The sequence below is a fragment of the Sebastes umbrosus genome, chromosome 22, assembly GCF_015220745.1.
Source record: "Sebastes umbrosus isolate fSebUmb1 chromosome 22, fSebUmb1.pri, whole genome shotgun sequence".
NCBI lineage: Eukaryota > Metazoa > Chordata > Actinopteri > Perciformes > Sebastidae > Sebastes > Sebastes umbrosus.
Genome location: NC_051290.1, coordinates 7,814,527 through 7,835,642, shown reverse-complemented (window position 1 = coordinate 7,835,642; position 21,116 = coordinate 7,814,527). Strand labels below are relative to the sequence as shown.

General features: G+C 43.7%; 1 protein-coding gene across 1 annotated transcript in view; it reads right to left on the bottom strand.

Annotated features, from left to right (window-relative positions):
* Window positions 1-357: 357 nt before the first annotated feature.
* Window positions 358-21,116, bottom strand: part of dnah2 (dynein, axonemal, heavy chain 2) — a 56,150-nt gene continuing 35,391 nt past the window's right edge. Inside the window, exons 59-88 of the mRNA XM_037759680.1 lie at window positions 20,814-20,946; window positions 20,062-20,201; window positions 19,724-19,934; window positions 19,399-19,515; window positions 19,149-19,290; window positions 18,502-18,671; window positions 18,038-18,154; window positions 16,975-17,139; window positions 16,765-16,887; window positions 16,402-16,550; window positions 16,165-16,231; window positions 15,550-15,700; window positions 15,309-15,457; window positions 15,060-15,193; window positions 14,474-14,618; window positions 14,012-14,211; window positions 13,580-13,706; window positions 13,117-13,303; window positions 12,384-12,532; window positions 12,075-12,258; window positions 11,621-11,811; window positions 11,250-11,441; window positions 10,772-10,956; window positions 9,823-10,057; window positions 7,995-8,146; window positions 7,093-7,207; window positions 2,961-3,137; window positions 2,404-2,478; window positions 957-1,107; window positions 358-770 (exon numbers count right to left, since the gene is read on the bottom strand). Coding sequence (XP_037615608.1) covers window positions 616-770; window positions 957-1,107; window positions 2,404-2,478; window positions 2,961-3,137; window positions 7,093-7,207; window positions 7,995-8,146; window positions 9,823-10,057; window positions 10,772-10,956; window positions 11,250-11,441; window positions 11,621-11,811; window positions 12,075-12,258; window positions 12,384-12,532; window positions 13,117-13,303; window positions 13,580-13,706; window positions 14,012-14,211; window positions 14,474-14,618; window positions 15,060-15,193; window positions 15,309-15,457; window positions 15,550-15,700; window positions 16,165-16,231; window positions 16,402-16,550; window positions 16,765-16,887; window positions 16,975-17,139; window positions 18,038-18,154; window positions 18,502-18,671; window positions 19,149-19,290; window positions 19,399-19,515; window positions 19,724-19,934; window positions 20,062-20,201; window positions 20,814-20,946 — 4,588 coding nt within the window. The 3' untranslated portion in view covers window positions 358-615. The remainder of the gene's footprint in view (window positions 771-956; window positions 1,108-2,403; window positions 2,479-2,960; window positions 3,138-7,092; window positions 7,208-7,994; window positions 8,147-9,822; window positions 10,058-10,771; window positions 10,957-11,249; window positions 11,442-11,620; window positions 11,812-12,074; window positions 12,259-12,383; window positions 12,533-13,116; window positions 13,304-13,579; window positions 13,707-14,011; window positions 14,212-14,473; window positions 14,619-15,059; window positions 15,194-15,308; window positions 15,458-15,549; window positions 15,701-16,164; window positions 16,232-16,401; window positions 16,551-16,764; window positions 16,888-16,974; window positions 17,140-18,037; window positions 18,155-18,501; window positions 18,672-19,148; window positions 19,291-19,398; window positions 19,516-19,723; window positions 19,935-20,061; window positions 20,202-20,813; window positions 20,947-21,116) is intronic.

The following is a 21,116-nucleotide window of genomic DNA, read 5'->3' as shown; positions in this document are numbered from 1 at the left end:
TCATTTGCACATATTTTTAATAATCCATTTACTGTCTTCACGCGACGCACAACAGCTCTGCAGATTATCAAAGGAATTCAATGAGCACAACAGACACTTACACGACCAGACAGTCACATGATCCAGATGTTACACGTTTCCAGTAAAACACAGCACTTCCTCGTAGGAGATTATTCCCCGTGTGTGTGTGTGTGTGTAGGTGTGTAGGTGTGTAAGTGTCTATGTCTGAGCGGGGTAGAAAAAAAGGGGTCAGTGTGGAAAGACTGATGCATAACTGTGAAGAGGCTGTCAGCAGAGAAAGAAGACAAAAAAGAAAGAGAAGAGAAAGAGAACTCACCAGAGATGCGTCAGACCAACTTCAAAGTGTCAAAGAATGACTCAGAGCATTTATTGTTAAAGCCCAGGTGTGAGAACCTGCTTTATATGATGCAATAGAAGTAACACAGTGTTTAAAATTCACATTTAATTTGTTGTTTTTTGGAGCATTTAAAACCTGAAGGTCACAAATAATATTATAAAAAGCATATAAAGTGATAAACAAGTAATAAATAATAAGCATGAGTAGAAAAGTGTCAAAGTCAATGTGTGTGCGTGTGAGTGTGTGTGTTAAGGCCTTTAGCTGTCCAGGCTCATGAGAAGAGCTGTCCCTCTCTTGATCCAGTGGTCTGGGGTCACGGCTCCGGATTTGAGTTCTATGCTGACCACGAAAGATGGGCGGCCTGCGCCACCTGAACGCACCGGGAAGTAGTAACACGGACACAGGTATATACCTACGCACACACACACAAGACACAGACAGAGATGAGACAGAAAAACCACAGGGCATGACATCACAAACTATATCCACACAGACGGAGAAAACAAGACATGAATCATTCAGAATAAAATAAAACAAAACAAGGGAGGAAGATGGAAAGACAGACGAAAACCAAAAAAAAAAGTCCCAAACTACTCACTCTTGGCTGCCTTCTTGCGGTTTTCCACAGGTTTGAAGTGGATGGTGGGGATGGGACAGACCATCTGCATGGGTTCAGCTTCCACCAGACAGGAGTTCCTCTTGTCCCAACCAGCCCCCTCCAGGTACAAGCCTTGGACAAATACTCCATCCTGTGAGAAGGGGGAGGTAAGGCGAGAGATATAACAGCCCATTCTCATTCCCAGGGCGTCAAATAACGACGCTTTGTCACGGCTGTTGGCGTTAGATACTGATGCTTAAGGCACTGATGCTTAAGGCACCCTTTAGCATCAGTATGAGACACACCAGGCTTTCCATTAACTACAATGTAAACCCATCCGCATCAATATTAGGTATCTCAGGTATATCAGGTAACGTGCGCCGGGAGTGTGGTGACGTAGCTTTAAAAGCGAAAACCAAGTACCAACTATAGTGGTTTTATTGCCTGAAGTACAGTAAGTGTTTTTGTTTACTTCACAGCATTAAGCATGTGTCTATTGCGACCGAAAGTGACGCTGAGGGGTCTGACAAAGTGTCAGTATATGATGAGTTGGGATGAGAACATGTTGGATATAAACTATTGTTTGGAGGTGACATTTTGCATACAGCTTTGAAAAAAATGTTTATGACAAACAGCCATGCCAATTAGTAAATGAAACTGAGAAAAAGAGTGGGAGGAGTGAAAACAAGCAAAAGTGGTGGCCTCCATGGGGAAACGAGAAGGGAGGAGAGAGAGGGAAGAGGCAAAGAGGAAGATAGAGGAGATAGGGTGGAAGGAAGGAAAGGGTAAAGGAGAGGAAAAACATCAGTGGCACAGAAAGGAGAGGAGAACGGAGAGCAGGAGGTCATGAGGGAGAGGAGTGAGGGAAGAAACTGCCAAGGGGAAAGATGGTGGGGAGAAGAGGGGTGAGAGGAAGGAGGAAAGATCAGTTTGGACAGAAGGAAATAAGAGTCAGAGAGCTAAAAAGAAGCAAGAGGGAAGCAGCACAAAAGACCGGAAGGGCTGGAAGTGTGCACTGGTTTTGGAGTAGCACAGGGAGGAAGAGAAGTGAGGGGAGGCGCAGAGGAGTTGATACAGAGAAATAAGATGTGAGAAATAAAGAGATACAATGACAGAAACTCTTAAGCGGGAGCGACAAGACAAATTAAAACATTTTCCGCCAGTGTCGAAATCTGAATTATAAAAGTGCTTCATAAAAAGAATTAAAATGCAAGAGCAGATTTGAGCGATGGGGGGAGAGAGGCGCAAAGCCGAGTGCTGCTTTGAATGAAAATACATTTTTTTTCTGGAAAAGCACACACAGAGTCGATGTTTGAGTAGAAATGAAAAATGTGATGGAAAGTGCAGATGACATCTGAAAGCTAATGGGCTCCGAAAAAAAAAAGTGGTGTGATGGTAAGTTTATGGAAATCTTTATGGAAATAGAGACGTGTGTATAGGGAGTCACCTTGGGCGGGTAAAGGAGGTTGCTGTCATCGACGGTGGACACTATAAACTCCCAAGACAGCGTGTCCACGGATATCTGCAACAACAGTTGGATGGACAATATATTGAAAGTAGAGCCATATTAAAAACAATCAGTATAACTGACAGGTATGAACACATATCTGTTAACAATTTGCTCACGCACAACATTAAGTGTTGTTGGCTGGGAGAAGCTGAGAGGCTGAGATTAATGTAAGGACTCAACAGAGCGAGAGAAAAAGAGTGTTCAGCAGGTTGGATTTGCCAAACCAGCACAGGGGGAGTGACTGCAGGGTATATCTGAAAACCACTGTGTTTCCCAGGGTGTGTATTATGGATAATTGACAGTACAAATTTTAGCTGTTGTTATCCAAACATCTTGTTGTTCTGATTTTGTTCATTTTTTTTACAGTTTAATCTTCAGTTGTAGAATCAAATAGTTAATAGGTTTCAAAATATATGGCCAAACAAGACAATACAAGCAGTATTTCCTAATGTAGTGTACTGTCAATCTGCCGATGTGTTTGTGTGAACTCTCACGTTGTGCTGTCGAGCAGAGGACTGCAGCACGGCGGTGAGGAAGCCGTTGGGAAAGGTGAAGCCGGAGAGCCAGAACAAGGTGGGGGGCTGGGCCGTCTTTGCCCAGCGCGCAAACTGATCGACTCGCTGGCATAGATCCCTGGTCCACGCTGCCAGGGGCTTCAGAGAAGGGTACGCCTGACGGACACAGAGAGTGACGCAGAGAGAGAGACAGAGAGAGAGAGAGAGAGAAATCTACAGTCAGTTCATGCTTCCAGCTGTTGGCAGCCATTCATAATGCAGGTGTTGGAGAATGGTGTGAATATTCTCAAGTGAGGTGTGAACATAGTTGTGTTTAAATCTTAATATGACAACTTTTACTTCCTTTGGTTGATTTGATATGATGACATGATTTGTAGAGAACCACAGAAAATTAAAAAAATCTGCACTGGTACCTGTCTCTCTTAGAACTGACTTCCTGTTGATAACTTCCTACAACCCTGTATTGCCTGGTATCTAGCTTTATGTCTAAACATAACTCCCTGTGAGCTGGTCCACACCAGATCATTGTCTAGGCTGGAGGATAAAGTGAGTGGACCTTTGCTGCTGTGCCTCAGGTTCCTGGAATGCTTGCCTGTTCAGATCTGGCAGGCTTACTGAGACCCCCTTTACACCTGGCATTGAAAGGCCTTTTGGGTGATCGGATTGCATTTGGATAGTACTTGACCACATAAAAGTACAGGTGTAAATGCAGCCAAAACGCATTGAGGACAGATTGTGATCCGATAGGCAAAACCACATCCGGAGTCGGTCAGGGTCGCATTGTGACCATGTTTGAACACGAGTTTAAATGCAAATGCGTTTTCAATCCACATACAACAACTGTCAGAACAATTTTTCCCTCTTTATTTTTAAAGGTGTTTTTCAAAAGCTAATAACTTGAGAAAAATGCAAAAAAAAATAAAAGGAGCACGTTCACTTCAGGGTTAAATTTCACCCCCTTGCATTCATGACCTTCCGCTCAGCCCTTTAAGACAGAGCGATCGATGTGGACACATTAATACCAGGTGTAAATGTAATCAGGTTAAATTGTATCTAGATACAAGCTGGATATGAATGCCAGGTGTATAGGGAGTCTGAGTGTCTTGTTCTGAATCACTTTTCACATCTTACTTTTGTTGGAAGGTTGTCAACTTGTAACTTCCTTTGGTTCATACAAATCTGTTTTATCTTTACATATGTTCTACTTGTGATTGTTTGTTTCCATAATCTGCCTGATGCTGACACAAGCTACAGTATGTGCACAGCCTGGAGAGCCACCAACACATTAGAGTAACCTTTACTGACATACAATTTATTACCTTTCATTTATTTTGTTTGTCAAATATACACAAACCTTTGTGGCATGTTCACACGATTCGCACACACACACAAACACACACACACACACATATATATATACACTTAGTGAACTAGGGGGATGAAAGCATTTTTGTATGTTTGCCACCCAGGAGGGAGTGACCATGACATCAGTGACATGTCATTACCAGTTATACATTCGCATAATGGTTATGCACATCTCTTCCAAATTTTTGACATGCACATTATGCTATACAGTCCCTAAACACTCACACACACTTCCACACACGGCAGAGCCCTGGGAAGAAACCAGATACAAAATGTCCGGAGACAGAGAGGCAGGCAGGCCAAAATTAATGCCATGAGTCTGTGAGCTCAGAACTAATGACAGGCTGCCATGCCAAGGAGGGGCGGAGAAGAGAGGGATGAAGGATGGAGGGATGAATAAGGAGGACAGAGAGTTTATGAGGGGCTGTTGTTGCTGCTTAGACCAGATGAGGCATGAAGCGATTGAGAGAAAGACGAGAGCCGAATGGAGGGAACACAATAATGAAGGAATGAGATACAGACGAAGAGGAAGCAGACAACGAGGAAACCAAAGTACGCAAAAAGAGAAATAGAGCAAGTGGTCAGTAGAATAGAAAAGAGAAGCTCAGCTGGAGGCAGCAGCCCTAATAGCTGTCCAATATTGCTATAAAAGGAAATAGATACACACACACACACACAGATGTACATAGAGTACATCCAGCAGTAATAAGCCGCTGGCTAGAGCACAATGAGCTCAGGGTCTTTTTAGGAAAGTGGAGCAGGCCTTGGAAGGTTTACTTTGCTTATTACACTACGATTAGTCCACAGACGGTGGCTTTGTTCAGCCACAGAGGGGCCGAGGTATGCTCCACCTGATCAACAGCTACTCACACATACACACAGACATACACACACATGCATCTGCCTACATGCTGCCATGCATTCACAGCCCATAACGAGGACAGAATCAGACACCTGAAGAAAAACACAAACTGCCCTGAAAGAACCCTGCTCAGTGGACACACACACATCCCATTGAATCATACTGTACACTACACACACACACACACACACACACACACACACACACACACAGGACACACACACGTGTAGCCAGAATCTTTTCTAGCCCCTTGACCCGGGCTGACAGCACCCTGTGTTTTCTCCCCACTATAAAGAGAGGTCCAGTGATAATGAACCCAGAATGAAGTGTTGAGACTGAATTACAGCTGGAATGCTGCCAGAGCCTGTCACTGTGTGTGTGTGTGTGTGTGTGTGTGTGTGTGTGTGTGTGGTTGGACAGAGGAGAACACTAAGTGTGTGTGTGTGTGCAGCCAGGCAGAGTGATGGATAAATACACCTTTAATAACAGACCAATGAGTCAGTAAAGAGGCAGACAGGCCTGCAGCTGTTTGACTGGCTGAACGGAGCAGTAGAGATCAGTGATGATCAGATCCCAATCATAAAGATCAATACACAAAGAGTCCTGAGTGATAATCTGAGTGGTGTCTGTTAAGGCCCTGACACAGCAACCCGACGGTCTTGGGGGCCATCGGTGAGCGTCTGTCAGCCTAGTTTTTGCAGTGTGTCCCGCACCGTCAGCTTTAGTCTGCCCGTGTCTGAGGTTTTTCGGCCGATTCAGCATGTTGAATCTGTGGCAGCGTCCGTCGGTGAGAGAAATCACTCTGATTGGCTGTTCATCTTAAACAAATCAGTGCACGCGAAGAGAAACGGAAGAGAGGAAAGCAAGCCAACGAGTAAAGTCAAGAGGGCGCACAGAAGGTTCTTTTCATTTTTCATCTGTATCTCATTTGATCATGGATATTTTCACAACGACATGGCCATCTGGAATGAAGCTAAGGGGTTGGTGAGTGGTGTGAAAATGGTCGTATAAGGTTTGGTCGTGTAGGCTTGTATATCCGCAGTCAGAGGTCTTCCGGTTTCCCTTTTTGAATGCCGGATACAGACTATCGCCGTCTGCTGGTGTGGAGAGTTATTTCCTCTCACGTAGGCGCAGTCGGCTGTAGTCTTTGTGGTGTGTTCAAGTGCAACTTGTTGGCCAAGACGAAGGCGACGTGAGGCAACGCAACAGTCGGACTTGATCGCCGCTAGTTCTTTGATGTCGGCTTGCTGTGTCTGGGCCTTTAAAATGGCAGCACACCATAGAATATACCATATTTGTTGTAGAGAGAAAGGCTCAGCTGTAAATGAAGTCAGAATAAGTAATGGAAACATAAACATAGCTGTCTGTCTGTATTGGAACACTATCTGTGACCCTCACAAAGGAATGCTTGATCAATACTTGATTATACAGCACAGTACAGCCAAACCAATAAAAGCTAACTCTGTTTCATTGTTTATCTTGGATATTTTCATGCTTTGCCACATTTTTCAAAGCATTATTTTCATGATTTGAATCCTCACTCAGCATAGAAATTTTGTTTGTTTTGTGTTATTCAAGTCCACACAAATCTCCAAAGAGCAGCTGTCTTAATATTATTGATCCTAGCAGCACTTCTGCATTCTAGTCTGTCTGCCCACTTTATGGACAAGGATAAAAGGAAGGTAGCAGGTGCACTCTCACTCCTCACTTCAGGAGGTCTCACCTCTCATACTGCATGTGCATCACACATGCAGTATGTGTATGTGCATCAACTATACATTATAAGAAGTGAGAAGTTGAGAGTTACGCCTCAAGCAGCAGAGAAAAGATATAAATGAAGGCAGAAAAGCATATTTGTGTTAATCTATTTTGTGTGTCTGCTACCTTCTCCCACAGCGGTGGTACACGGGCGTCATGCATGTAGTGGAAGGTCTCCTCCAAGCTGGATGACATCACCACTAAGCCTTTGATCCCTTTCTCCAGCTCCGCCAGGGACGAACTAACACACAAACACACACAGTTACAGCAACAAATCTGTCATGTTTGTTGTAGGTGTTTAGCAGTCACTGCTTCCTAGTCTGGATCTATTGGAATTACCGTACACTCAGATATCGAGGTATAAACAAACAGGCTAGGTGATTGGGCGATTGTTTCTGATTTGCGTCTTTGATGCTAGGGCCTCCTTGTGTAGCTGTTTTTCCTTGAAAATTACTGCTTTTGATGTTTGCATTGCAATCAGATACACATGTGTGATCGGTTTAACTTGACCACCTCATTATGGCATGAAACAATGCTGGTAAATCATCTTGGAAGGATTTGACTAGATCTCATGAAAACCTAATTCTCTATAAATTGACACTTGCAATTTTATTTTATCTGGAAAACAGACTAATGTCTTCCCAAGTCACGATAATTTAATCTCACTTGAGGTCGCCCCCACCCAGTAATGATACACTGGAATGTCCTTTTAGTAATAGCTCTATTATCTCTATCAAATATATATAATTTAGGGAGTAATTCAGGTTAACAACCACGCCCATTTGGTCTGCTGCCACTCAGCTAAATGTTAGTCTACTCAGATGTGTGCTCCTCTCTCTATCCCACATTTCTCATTTATCTGATGTAAACCACCCAGTCATCTATTGATATACAGCCATCTTACCTTGAGAGTTACACCATTTCTACTTGATAGCATTTGACACGCAGCTGAGTTTCTGACAGACAAATCCAAAGAAACACACACACACACACACACACACACACACACGCAGACACAGAGTTCATACGTGATGGTGTCCAGCAGAGAGTTGTATCTCTGGATCTCCTGCAGCAGGACCACATTAATAGGTGAGGGGTTGTCCTGGAGGCCGGTCGTGGTGCTCTCGTAGTCAATCAACGGTGGGATCTTCCCATGGACGTCTGCCAACATCTCCAATACCTGGAAGCATGTTGCAAACATTGTACAAAAGCAGATGAGACGGGTTAACTTAGAAAAGGCACTGCACACGAGTATTTGCAGTGGAGAAACTGCAGAGTCAGATCATGGAGCTGCATAAAACTGGCTCTTGATAATCCTTTAAACACACACATACTCCAACAACCACAAGAACCACTATAAAGAAGCTGGATGATGATTGCTGAAAATTAGTTGGACTATTTACTTGTATTTGTCTACACTATTACACTACCATGACATTTAAAGCACATTTAAAGCACGCAGAGAAACTACTGCCATTGTTATACAACACCCAGTTTCTTTCCATGGAGAAACACAGAATAGACAGATGGTTTCAGGGATCCTGAGAGATAACTTTCAAAACAAAACAGTCATTTCTGGCGTGACATCAGTGGCTATAAGCTCAGGGATATATCTAAGCCTGAATGCAAAACATTCCATGTACAGGTGATTAAAAATATGGTGGCGCCTGGGTGGGATCAGCATGTGGGAGTTCTATTGGAAAGTATTTGTGTTTTGTGGTGTGTTGAGCGCTCTGACCTTTTTTCTGGGACTAACAAAACACTTATTATTTCAAATCAAGACAAAGAGTCAGCATGAAATCCTAATAGCAACAAAACAATTCAGTTCTGAAGCATCTAGAGGTACACTTTAAGACTTGTCCTAAAACTAAAGAAGCACAGATTCCTAGATTCCTGTATCGTATTACACTGATGAGCGTCTGCCAGTGTTGTGCAACCATATTGATGTTTCAGCATTGCTGGGAAACAAATATGGACATTGGCTTTACAAACAGAGCCTCTTTTATTCTAGCTATTAATTGTTCTGGGTATCGACAGGGCTGCCTCAGAAACAACCAGGCTAAAAATGGCACTACAGCGATGCCAAATACATCTCAATCACGGGTTGAAAAGAAAGGTCAGCATGTGATCAAGCTGCTGTGCAAGTAAATGTTTGACCCACACGAGCTCCATCCAAACAAGGAGGAGGAAAACCACACTACTGGGCACTGGGGATGTGAGAAACACACCATCGCGATGCTGAGTGTTTTTGCCACTAGCTTTTCCCCTGAGCTCAATGCTGACAGATTACAGTATGTGTATATCATGACACACCGTTTATACCAATGGAGCTATTGCTTTGAAAGGATAGTTTGGAATTTTTGAAGTGGGGTTGTCAGTAGCCCCTTTCACACAGAGATTCTGCAATACTAACGTAAAGAAGGCCGATTTTGCTTTTGTGAACGCACTAATCGATCTCTAGTGCAGACCGAAACAACGGGTCCGAGACCGCTTGCGAGAGGTGGTCTCAGACCGTTTACAAGCAAACCAAAACGCAGACTGCCTGTGCGGGCGTTTGTTGAGATGGACACAGGTAAACGACAGGTTAACGTGAGTGGGAGACGACTGAACTGGACTTCTGCAGAAGTCCGATATTTGCTTGACATCTGGACCAAAGAGAACATACAGAATAGGCTGAATAAAGTTCACAAAAATAGTTACGTTTATGTCATTCGAGATAAACTGGAGGAGAAGGGATTTGTTGGTTCGCTTTAGGTTGTGCACTTTGAAAGTATAAATTTCACTCTGATTCAGACTAGCCATTTGAGTATGGCTTGTGAAAGCTCTTTTAAAGGGTTAATTCAGATTCCCCCTCACCTTATCCTCTCTACTGGGCCCAGCCCCCTCAGCAGTGGGACTGGTGACCCGGGGCTGCAGGGAGAGCAGGGTGTCAAACAGCGTCCTGGTCTCAGCGATCTGGCTGGTAATGTCGGCATTAGGGTGCTGGCCAAACACCTCGGGGTGCTCTGTGGACGGCAGCATGCTGATATAGTCCTTGTATGAGGACTGGGTGCCGTCACGGGGGATGTAATAGCCGGGTAAGGAGGACAATCTGACAGATAAAGGGGAGAACACAAAGTCAGTGATATATAATGGTATTCATATACATTGGTGTACAATTACCAATTTCTCTGAACAGATTATCTCATCTAATGCAATTTGATGTAAAAATGCCAGAATAGAAAAACAAAAACCTTTCAATATAAATGACAAAGTATAAAGTGTTAGTGTATTGACAATATCTAAAAATTCAATGGAGCACTAGAAAGCTTATTCTTTAAATAAACATGTTTATGTACAGTCTTCTTTGTATGATCTATGCTGGTTTGAGAAAATGCAATAAATGCTTTTTATAAGAGATTTCCCCTTACTTATTTTGAGAGTGGATAGTTAGAAATGAAGGGATTGGACACAGCATTTGTCCAAGTAATAAAGCAAACAAAAAACGGTTCTCGAATGTGTCCAAGTCTAACAATGTGTTGCATTTTTTTAGTTGTAATAATCTAATTGTCCACTTGGTGGTGCTGGCGCTCCACGACCTGCGTGGAGCTTCAGCAGGCAGTTGAAGCGGCCTGTCTTTCAGGAGGACTGTATGCATTTGAAGACCAACATATCTAAATGTCTAGGCATGTGTACATCTGCAGTACATCATTTTGTTTATTGAATATTAATAAATTAGTAGCGGCGTGCACTTGGATTTATACTGTTTACATTGGTGCTAGTACACTAAGATGTGTCAGAATAAATGTGTGTTCCAGTGTCTTACCTGAAGAAGGGCTGGGTTACGGCAGCATCACAGAAGTAGTCATTGATGTACGTGGTTAGAAGTCGTCTGTCCCCGTCATCTGTTACATGACCTCCGTAGTTGACCCCAGCAATGAGGAACTTCAGTGCATCCCAGGGAATCTCCTCATACTCATCCAGGTACAGACTCAGCAGATTCTCACTCACCTACATGTAGGGGGGCATCAGGACGATAATCTTAACAGACTGACTTAGAAATGCAAGACAAAGACCGAGAGAAAGTAAAAACTCTTTGCTGCAGAAAGTAGACAGATACAGTACAGATAAAATGGAGAGGAAGACATTTTAGAAAAGTAGTCATGAGGAGGATTTAGTATCATACATCTGAATTAGATTGTCCTTATCCATTAGTCTAACTGGCCCTCATTCTGACAGGGTATAAAATGGCCTTTCTGCCTTTAGCTGTCGCTGTTTCCTTCAGTATCAGACGAGGCTCTGACCTCAAAGTCGGAATCGTTGAATCCATAGATAATGTTCCAGCCCAGCTGTAGAAACTTCTTCCTTTCCAGCAGGATGCTGTGAAAAAAGCAGAGGGAGAAGAGCATCTTCCTGTAGAACACAGGTCTGGAGCAGCGAGTGAATTGAGCCTGCGTCACCAGCTGGTACAGACGCGTCATGTTGGCTTTCACACCCTGAGGACAACACGGGGGGGTAGTGTTAACACTACATGTAGGATGTATAACTTATTGTAAAATATGTGTATGTGTAAAACTCAATACACAAAGAACTTCTGTGTAGATTTGTTGACATGTATATCATCTATATATGCCCGTATAGTAAATACGGAAATCTGTGCGTGTGTGACGTGCACCTTTGGTGGTTCAGTGGTCATCTTGATGCCAGCCTGCAGGATGGTGATGGGAAATTCGGGGTGTGGCGAAGAGCTGAGCCAGAGTCTGAAGTTTGAGTGGGGCTTCTGCACCTGTAGCTGCTCCACCAGCTTGTCCAGCTCGGGCATCCATGAGAGAGAGAGGTGGCAGTTTGCGAGGAACACCCAATGACCTGGGCAGAGAAAAGGAGGGCTTGAGATAAGCTGATATAACCGGTTTAGAGTTCTTTTTTTTTCTTGTCTAGTTGTTTTTGTGTGTTCGGGTAATCTTGAGGTGACCATAAGAGGAAGAAAATGCATAATCCAAGTATTTTGTTTTTGTCAAGCACAAGTGACTTTTGAAACTAAAAGAAACAGTTATGGTAGAAAAAAAAATACTTCTAAGCAACAGACAGACGAGCAGGAAGAAAGACAGAGCAGTCAGTTGGTGTTGTACCGTTCTTGACGCCCTCCTCTATCATGCTCCTGGCGATGGGAGCCTGTCCCTGGCCCAGAGAGAGAGCATGGAAGTCCTTGCTCATACCAGAGGCCTCAGCCAGCTGCAGCAGGGCTCCTGTGGGATCCATCCCAGGAGACAGAACAAAGATCAGAGGAGTCCTGCTGGTGGATTCCTCCACAACCTGGGGAGAGTACAGCGAGAGTAGCGAAGAAAAACAAAGAAAGAAAGTGAGAATGGATGAGCCAAAATCTAATACTCAAGACAGAAGAAGCAACAGGGATTGAACGGATAACAGCACACACTCACAGCCTTCATGTGGAGAACAGGCGGCTCCACAAAGCGAGAGCCGAGGTTGTTAACGATGAAGGAGGTGACGCACAAGGAGACACGGTCTTGACGCAGAGAGCGCACGATCAGCATCTTCTGGAGCTCATTACAGTTATTCTCCCAATCGCCTAGAAGGAGAAAAAATAACAGAGAGGATGGGTCAAACCAGAGAATTCAGGGGTTAGGGAGGGCAGTTTGGAAATAAGAAGGGAAGATGTATGAATAACATGAAAAGGGTAGTGAACAAAGGATATAATGAGGGGAAATGTGGGATATTAATATACTTCAGCAGCCCTGAGTGTACTGAGCTGAGCTTTGTCAAATCCTACTAATGAAATAAAGCAAAAGAAGACACATACAAACACACAAACACTCCTGCTCTCTTCTATCTCTTAAGTGAACCAACCATTAAAAGATCCTCAGTTGTTAGAAAAGCAGGGAAGAAGACACATTCATCATCACTAGTGTATAACTGTACACACACACACAGATCAAATACAGAAAGCATTTAAAGGTACTAATGCATTCTCTATTGTCACAGTGTCGTTCTTTAGCAAAACCTTGAAACGTGTCAATGCGCGGCAGCATGAACAAGCTGCCTTTCTCACACATCAATATCAGTCGCTTCAACTTCATTGTTCATAGTGGGAGCAATTTTTTTCAGTAACAAAGTAGCAAAGAAAAAGAAAAACCTCCCACAACACAAACAGACCTGGTAGTGTGGCACTCTCAGGCTCTGCACTGGTGAACCATCGGTTCCAGTCTCGTTGGTACTGCTCAAAGGAGGCCATGATGCCATGGAAGTTGGGCAGCTTTTCCAGCTCTGTGATGTTGTCCCAGGTGGAGTCCACCAGCCAGCTGGTACAGGGGTTGTCCATCTGATCCTCCTTATCAAGTACCTAGAAGCACACCCATCAATTAATCAGTAGTCAAACTATCCTTCCATCAGTGTATCAAGAAATAGACCAAACGACCCACTAACACATCACTCATACAGCACCAGACCTGTCTTAGGAACATGAAAGCATAACTTCTACATGGCTCAACATTTAAATGTCTTTTGGGACATCATGTGTGTCCCCGGGCCTTTGAGAATAAGACATTTGTCCTGTTGGATTATCTTAAATCAAATAAAGCAAAAACAAGATGTCTGAGTGTGTTCTGTGTTTTCTTACGATGCCTCCTCGGAGGAAGAAGTTGTACTCGTCCATGTTGAGTTTGCCAGCCACCTCCAGGATTTTGACACATATCTGGAAGCTGAAGAGCAGCTTATGGTTCTCAAACAGACCACGACACGTGTACCTGCAGAGGATAACACGCTGAGTTAGCTAAAGTGACTCAACACACATAGTGTATGTTTCTGATTGATCATATTAGAAACTTCCAATTCCAATAAGTGAGTAAAAAGAAAAAATGCAAGTTTAAGGCACTTCCGCATTGGCTTCACTTTTCAGACCCGGAGGTTGCTGCCTGATTTATACATCATAAAAAAGGCCCATGGTCTTTCTCTGTCCATACAAACCATCTTCTGATTGGAATTCACTTTACCCACGAATACTATGCATGCAAACAGACATAATTTATGAAGAGGGCTTCTCCTTGCTCACCTGTATACTGCATATGTATGGTAGTCATTGAGGTTGGTGATCCTTTCCTCCAGCTTGTGGCTGCGCTTGCTCTTTTCCAAGCTGAGGTTGAACAGGTTGATATAGGCATCCAGTGAGAACTGGTACATTGGGTCAATGCAGGCCATGTTGTTTAGAACAAAGAAGAGAATGGAGGCTCGCTGGGCACATAAGCGATAGGCCTGTTAAGAGAGAGCACTTCAATTTATATACACATACTGTATGCACAAACTGACATGCAAATGAACCATTTCCATTTTCAATTACTATATTATTCAAATATGTAGTGTATAAAATGTATAACAAATGCCCATCACAACTTTCTAGAAACCTCTGTGATGGCTTATAATTAGTTGTCTTACCAATGGTCCAAAACCATAAAAGGTGTTCTATCATAACACCCAAATCCCCCTGTGGCCCAATCCCTTCAGCGCTACACCTGACCTCTCTAGCAGAGTCGATCTTGATCTCGGTCTGTTCGCTGCTCTCCAGCTGCTCTGAGACCTCAGTGGCTGTCACTTTGGATGTCTGCAGGGTGTTCACCAGCTGCACATCGTCCAGCAGCGAGCCAGTCGCCTCATTCAGCAGCCTGGTAGAGTAGACACACACGCGTACAACATAAAAACAAATAATGGTGGTCATAATATGTTTTGCTGCTGCCCCCCGTCAACAGCAGTACATTGCTTTGCTCCCGTGTAGGTACTGGTAATACATTGACTATAGATAAGTACTTCATACAACCTCATTTTAAAAAGTCTATCCCTTTAATGGTGGCTCCTCAGTGAAGCAGTAGCATTTGTTGCTAAGTTACTAATAAGTGACTAACAGTAGTTTATAGGGTAGAGCTAGATGGTTGCTAATTTCTACAACTAGTAGTAACAGTAAAGATAACGTTGTAGACTATTAGTTACTAACACTAGTAAAGGCTTTTAATAAATCAACCTCAATATATTCAATCACTGATTTTTGTGCTCAACATTACCAGGACGACAACAAATGGAACTACTATTACTGTTACTAGCTGAACAACCTGAGGATCTCGTCCTCCAGCTCCTGCAGGCTTGTCTTGCCAGCAGCAATGCTGATCACCAGAGAGTCCTTCTGTTCTTCTAGCTCCGGACGCTCCTTACGCACCACAATTCCCAGCAGTTGGGCTTCCAGACCCTGCACATGGACAAATACACGCAATCCCATACACAAACAGAAAATGTAAGGCAGCAGCTCATACTCTCAAACTGTATATGTGCACACAAATAAGGATATGCACACATATTCAGACCTGCTCCTTGACAGCGAAGTTGACTATGGTGGTCTTTGTAGAAGTCTCTGGTGTGTAGTGGGGGTTAGACAGCTTGGTGGTGATGTAGAAACGAAACTCTGGATTGTACTCCACCTCCTTATCACCCAGCTTCAACAGCAGCCTGCCGCCTGGAAAGAGCACACAACAAATGTACACCCATACACACAATGGATTCAGACACACCCTCATATTTAGCTGTATGTGTGTGTGTGTGTCTGACCGATCCGTGTCAGGGACTTGTTCAGGATTGGGTTGAGAGAGGGGTCCAACTCCTCCTGGACATTCTGCAGCAAAACAGGAGTCCCAAACTGGATGGCGTTTTCCAGCACCCGTAGGTAGTCTGGCATTTGGAAGTCTACCACTTTCAGACCCTGCACATGTGGACACATATGTAAATGCAGGAGGACAGAAAGAGACATTGAACAGAGATAAGAAGACACACGACAAAACACAAGCATATACACAGATCACAGCATTAGAAAGTAAAGTGAAGCATTATTCACATCATCACGGAAAAATAGCTTTTGCGTGTGCGTCCTCCTTTGTTGTATATGTAGTGTGTCCGCCACTGAAAGTTCAGTTGAACTTTGACCCAAGCTGCGCTGAACTTTGTGGGCGATACAGCGACCAGGCTTGTTACAAAAATACAGTTTGAGTCTCATAGAAACGGAAGCTGTGTCTCAATTCGGATACTTCTGTTAGTACACGTCCATGTAGTACGCTGTACACACTATGTACACTCAAATATGCACGATTGTTCCAGAAACTCTCCAACAACAAAGACACAAGAACATTGAATTAGAATCAGAATAAGATTGGCTGAGTCAAGACTTACTCTTTTCCTCTCCATGTTCTTGATCCACTTCAGAGCTTGGCCTTGAGGGTCCACCATCAGTGGCCATCTAAATAAAACAAGTCAACGTGTATTAACAGGATGAAACACATGTTTTGTACAGTGAACACAACCAAATCCAAATCCCAAAAAAAAGAAATCCAAAAGCATTTTAATTTAGTGTGCTTACTGCGTTGACTTAAAAAAGCCTTTCATAACAGATTGTGTCTACAAACTGACCGGTTTCCGCGGGTGACGATAACTCCATTTTCGGTAGAGAAGGCGTCAGAGGGCAGGCCCTGGATGTTCCAGTCCCTCACTGCTGTAGGCTTGGATAGAAATAGAGCAAAACTGAACCCTGGTGTGCACGGGACCTCTAAATCCCGAACCTGAGGAAAGGGAAAACAGAGAGCGGGAGGAGAAAGAGGAGGAAAAAGAGTTGGGTAAAACATGGGGTTTGTTGGAAATACAACCGTAAAGTGTAAACTTTAATTTCAGTTTAACAACTGTAGAGGGCGTACAAGTAAATGGCAAGCTTTTCACTGAACTGCACATGAGGATGTATGTTTCTGTGAGGTGTGTGTGTGTGTGTGTGTGCCCCACCTCTTTCATCCAGATGGCAAGCAGCTCGTCTCTATAGTCGGAGAGAAAGGGTCCCATGTAGGACAGGAAAGACGCTGCTAGCAAGCAGTCTCCCACCAGGTATCCCATGTTTTCTTCAAGACCCTGAAGCACACACCCCGATTATATAGGTACAAATTTTCCAACCAAGGAGAAGGCTAATTATTGTAGTTGTGTGTGTGTGTGACCTACAGCAGCTCTCTCCTCCCAGCGAACCCTCTCTCCAGCCAGTCCGGTCACCAGTTTGTCAGCTCGGTCCAGTTTCATCGCCATCTCATCGGATTTCTTCCTCAAACTCTCCTTCATGGCCAGCTTCTCACCGAGCTGCTTTTCCAGCTCGTCTATCTTGTCCGCCACCTGCACACACACATGCATAGAAATTATATGAAATCATCATAATGTAAATTGGACTTACTATAATGCTAATGTTGCACTTATATATATAAACGTGACTTGACTTGAGCTAGTGTCTATGAGGGCTTTTCCATTGCACTTTTGGCCGAGTCAAACCATGCTGATTTGTGTTTCCATTACCAGCCCAGGATGGATCATCTCCGGAGTCGCCGACCACGGCCAACCCGGGACGACCCCCAAAACAAGCATGTGTTGCAAAACTCAACTCATGTCTATGCAGGAGACCAGAGAGAAAGATGTTTTTAAAAGTGTCTGTGTGTTCAGCTCTCAGTACTTACCAGTATCGAATCTCTGTGGTTTGAGGTTTAGTTTCTCTCCTGCGTCCCTGTTTGTACTTTCAGATATCTGCTTTACTGTTTCGCTTTCAGCTGTATAGGAGTCGTGTTAAGTTAGTGTCGAGGAAAACCCAACATTTCCTGGTTTTGCTGCTTCATAATAAAAGCTAACGGGGGACTTTTATTGTGAGGAATTTATAGGAAATGACTTTATCACCAAATTAGTGGAGCTTTGTTAGCGACAATTGTTCAATAAAAACTAGTCTACGAATACAGCAAGGAAGAAGAGTACAAGCAATAAAATAACAGGGGACTTTTATTGTGAAGAATATAAGAAATTAAATGTGTTTATCCACTGTTTTACAGCTGTTCCTTTAACTTGTCACAGCCATGGTTACGCACACCCTCAAGCGGGTAGCCCTGTTGTAATGAAGATGCAAATCCCTGCCATGCTGGGCTGATGCACCGAGTCAAACCGAGTCAAGCCATGCCAAGCCAGCACATGTGTATGGAAAAAGGCCATTTATGTCTAGCGGTCTGGTTGCTAGATGCACTGGGCTCCATACCTCTCGTAGTTTGTTCTGGGCCCCGGCCAGTAAAGCCTGTTTCTCTGCTAAATGGGACACGGCAGCGTTCAGTTGGGCCCGCTTTGGCTCCACCACCCTGTAGGCACGTCCATAAACCTGGAGGAACAATGTACACATCCATGGATTTAGTTTTGACTCCTATTTCTCCGTTCATGTATTCATTTAACAAATAGGTCTCATTGTTTTGTGATAGCTCCTTTGCTGTGCTTATTTTAGCAAATGCTTTCAGCTGCTGCTATGCAGTAATGCACTCAATGCACACAGCTCATTGTGGATTTGTACATAATGTGTACACTGTGCCACAATTAGTGCTGTAGTGCATGCATTCAATAAGTAACTATTCAAACTATAATTCATTACAAATTTTATGGTGACTATTCATATCTGTAAGAACGTGTGAGAGTGTGTGATTGTGTGCTGGTAGCCAGCAGACAGCCTATTACCTCCATGGCTCTGACCCACATGCAGAGGGACTTGGCAGCCAGTGATACTTTGCCGATGATCTCCGGCTGGAAGTCTACCTGTCTGCAGTACTGGCTGATCTTCTTCAGCACACGGTCCGGTATGTTGTCCTTGTCAAAGTTAACTAGTGTTTTGATGAAGTTGGTCTCTCCTGCCAGAAACATAGAAGTCACATGGGTCAGAAAACCATGAAAACGAAAAGAAAAAGATTTTCTTTAGTCCACTTAATGTTGTCCTCTTGTCTGGAGCACTGGACCATACAAATTTCCCCGTGTGGGATAATAAAGTTGATCTGAATCTGTATCTGAACCAAACAAGATTTTTCCTCGCCCACTCATGAACCCACATAGACCGTCAGGTCTGTCCTCTCTCCCTACGTGCTTCAGCATTTCATCCAGAGCAAGGGCCAGAGCAAGTGCTCTACCTTGTGCCGACATGTTTATTTCCGCGGATATTCCGGCAGAGCGTTTTCAGAAGAGCATCTGGCGTTTTCAGCTTTCAGTGGACACGGCCCCTTAGTGTCACTGCACACAATCTGTACTCTGGTTTTACTCTATTCATTTTTGGAGCACTTTGCCAAACTCTCCCGTCATCCATCCATAAATTCTGCTCTGTTGTTGTCTCTCACCCAGCTGTCTCTTGGCCTCTGCCCAGGTGGGCTCTTTGCCCAGGAGGGTCATGACAGCCTGCATCACCGTCTCCACCAGTGTTGGGGGACGGCCATACGACTTGATCTCCGTCATGTCCTTCTTATTCAGAGACTCCAGAGCCTATTTTGGAAAAAGAGGAAGGAAAAGAGAATGTGTGTATGAATAAAGTGAGCGCACACAGTAAAGACAGAATAACCAACACACTGAGTCAAGAGGAGAGAGCTCTACCTTCATGGCCTCTTCCAGGGCAGGCAGGACCTCGTCCAGATCTCTCTGTGCATTGTCAGCCATTGCTTTACAATGCAACTCTTCTGCCCCGATTTTCTTACTGCTAGCACTCACCACCTCAACACAAACATACACCAATTTACCAAGTCATTGACTATTTAATGTATCTTTAGTGTTCGCCATCACAGCTTTCCAAACATAAACCACAAATGCAAACTTTTTCTAATCCAATAAAAGTGGATGTGAACCATGTTAACGCCTTAATCAAATTATTTTAATCTATTTAGTAATTGTGTGTGCATGTAAACGTGTTTGTGGTGCTTACATCCTTCTGCTTGTTAGCCTCTCTCTTCTGCTGCACGATGACGGCCAGGTACTCGTCACACTGTTTCTGGAACTCTAGCACCTGCTTCTTGGCCTCCTCCAGCTCTAAAGACATGGCCTCCACCTTCTCCCGCGTGTCGCTGATCTTGAAAAGGCCATTACGCAGCTTGCTCACCTGTTCCCCCAATTCACAGCGCTTCTCTGCCAACAGCCTGGATGGACACACAGGTGATCGACAAAGTGATATAGTGAATAACTTCCATACTAGAATTAACTAGGATGAAGAGAGAAGAAAAGAGAAGTATGAATAAGCAAAGGAGAACGTTTGAAGGTGCATACTTCTTGTATCCAGACACCAGCTCCAGGTAGTTGGTGGGCGTCACATAATTATGTCTCTTCAGCTCCAACTTCATCCTTTGGGAGACCTGTTCGACCGACTGGTGTGTGGTCACAAAGATGCTGGCGACCTTTGTCTGGATCTACAACATCATGCAGGATATGTAAACACTTTGGTCTGACATTCAAACAAGAGGAATGCAACTTCAGGAGTTATTTACTATTTATTCATTGTTGTGGGGGATGATAAAAAGTGTCACATCAAGGTTCAGTGCAGTTCACAGTCAAAGTTATAGAATTTTTGTTTTCTAAACTAGTAAACTTTTCATGAGAGTTTATATACAGTGGTACTAAACCTGTTGGAAAGACAGTTCTATAATAATATGGAAGGCCGCACGACCACCTGTGAAACTTTGGCGACCACTAGTGGGAGTCAGGACCTCCAGGTTGGGAACCAAACATTGTCAGCTAGACAATGTTTAGTGGCATTAAAAATGAAGGCTTCTAATGTGAAAAACTGGAAAATAAAGCTCTTTGTCCCTGTTCAGGTGTCTGCCTTCATCCCAAACATCCTCTCCCCTCTATCTTTCCCATTTAGGGTGACAATATAGTCACATGAAGTTGAAGTTAAAGATGTTGGGGAGAGTAGATTCATATGTGAGAATGCCTCACAAAGAAGCACCAGTTTAACAGTGTGTTTGTGTTTATGTTTATGTTTATGTTTATGTTTATGTTTATGTTTATGTATGCCTCACCCCCTCCAAGGAGCCCAGCTCCAGTCCATCCAAGTACCTCTCAGCTACCTCCAGCAGAGCGTCTTTGGGCCACTCACAGAACCAGTCAATGGTGGTGCAGTTGACAAGCGCTGGGTACTGGAGGATGCGGTTCCTGTTGGCACAAAAAGCCATTTCTGAATGTTATTCAGATATAATTTGTTGATATAATGATCCCCATTACAGCCCTGTGGACACAGGGTCTGTAAACTAGTCCAGGTACATTTGGCAGTTGGTTAGGGAAAAGACAATAATGAAGCCATTATGCTCCCTGGATATGCTTCA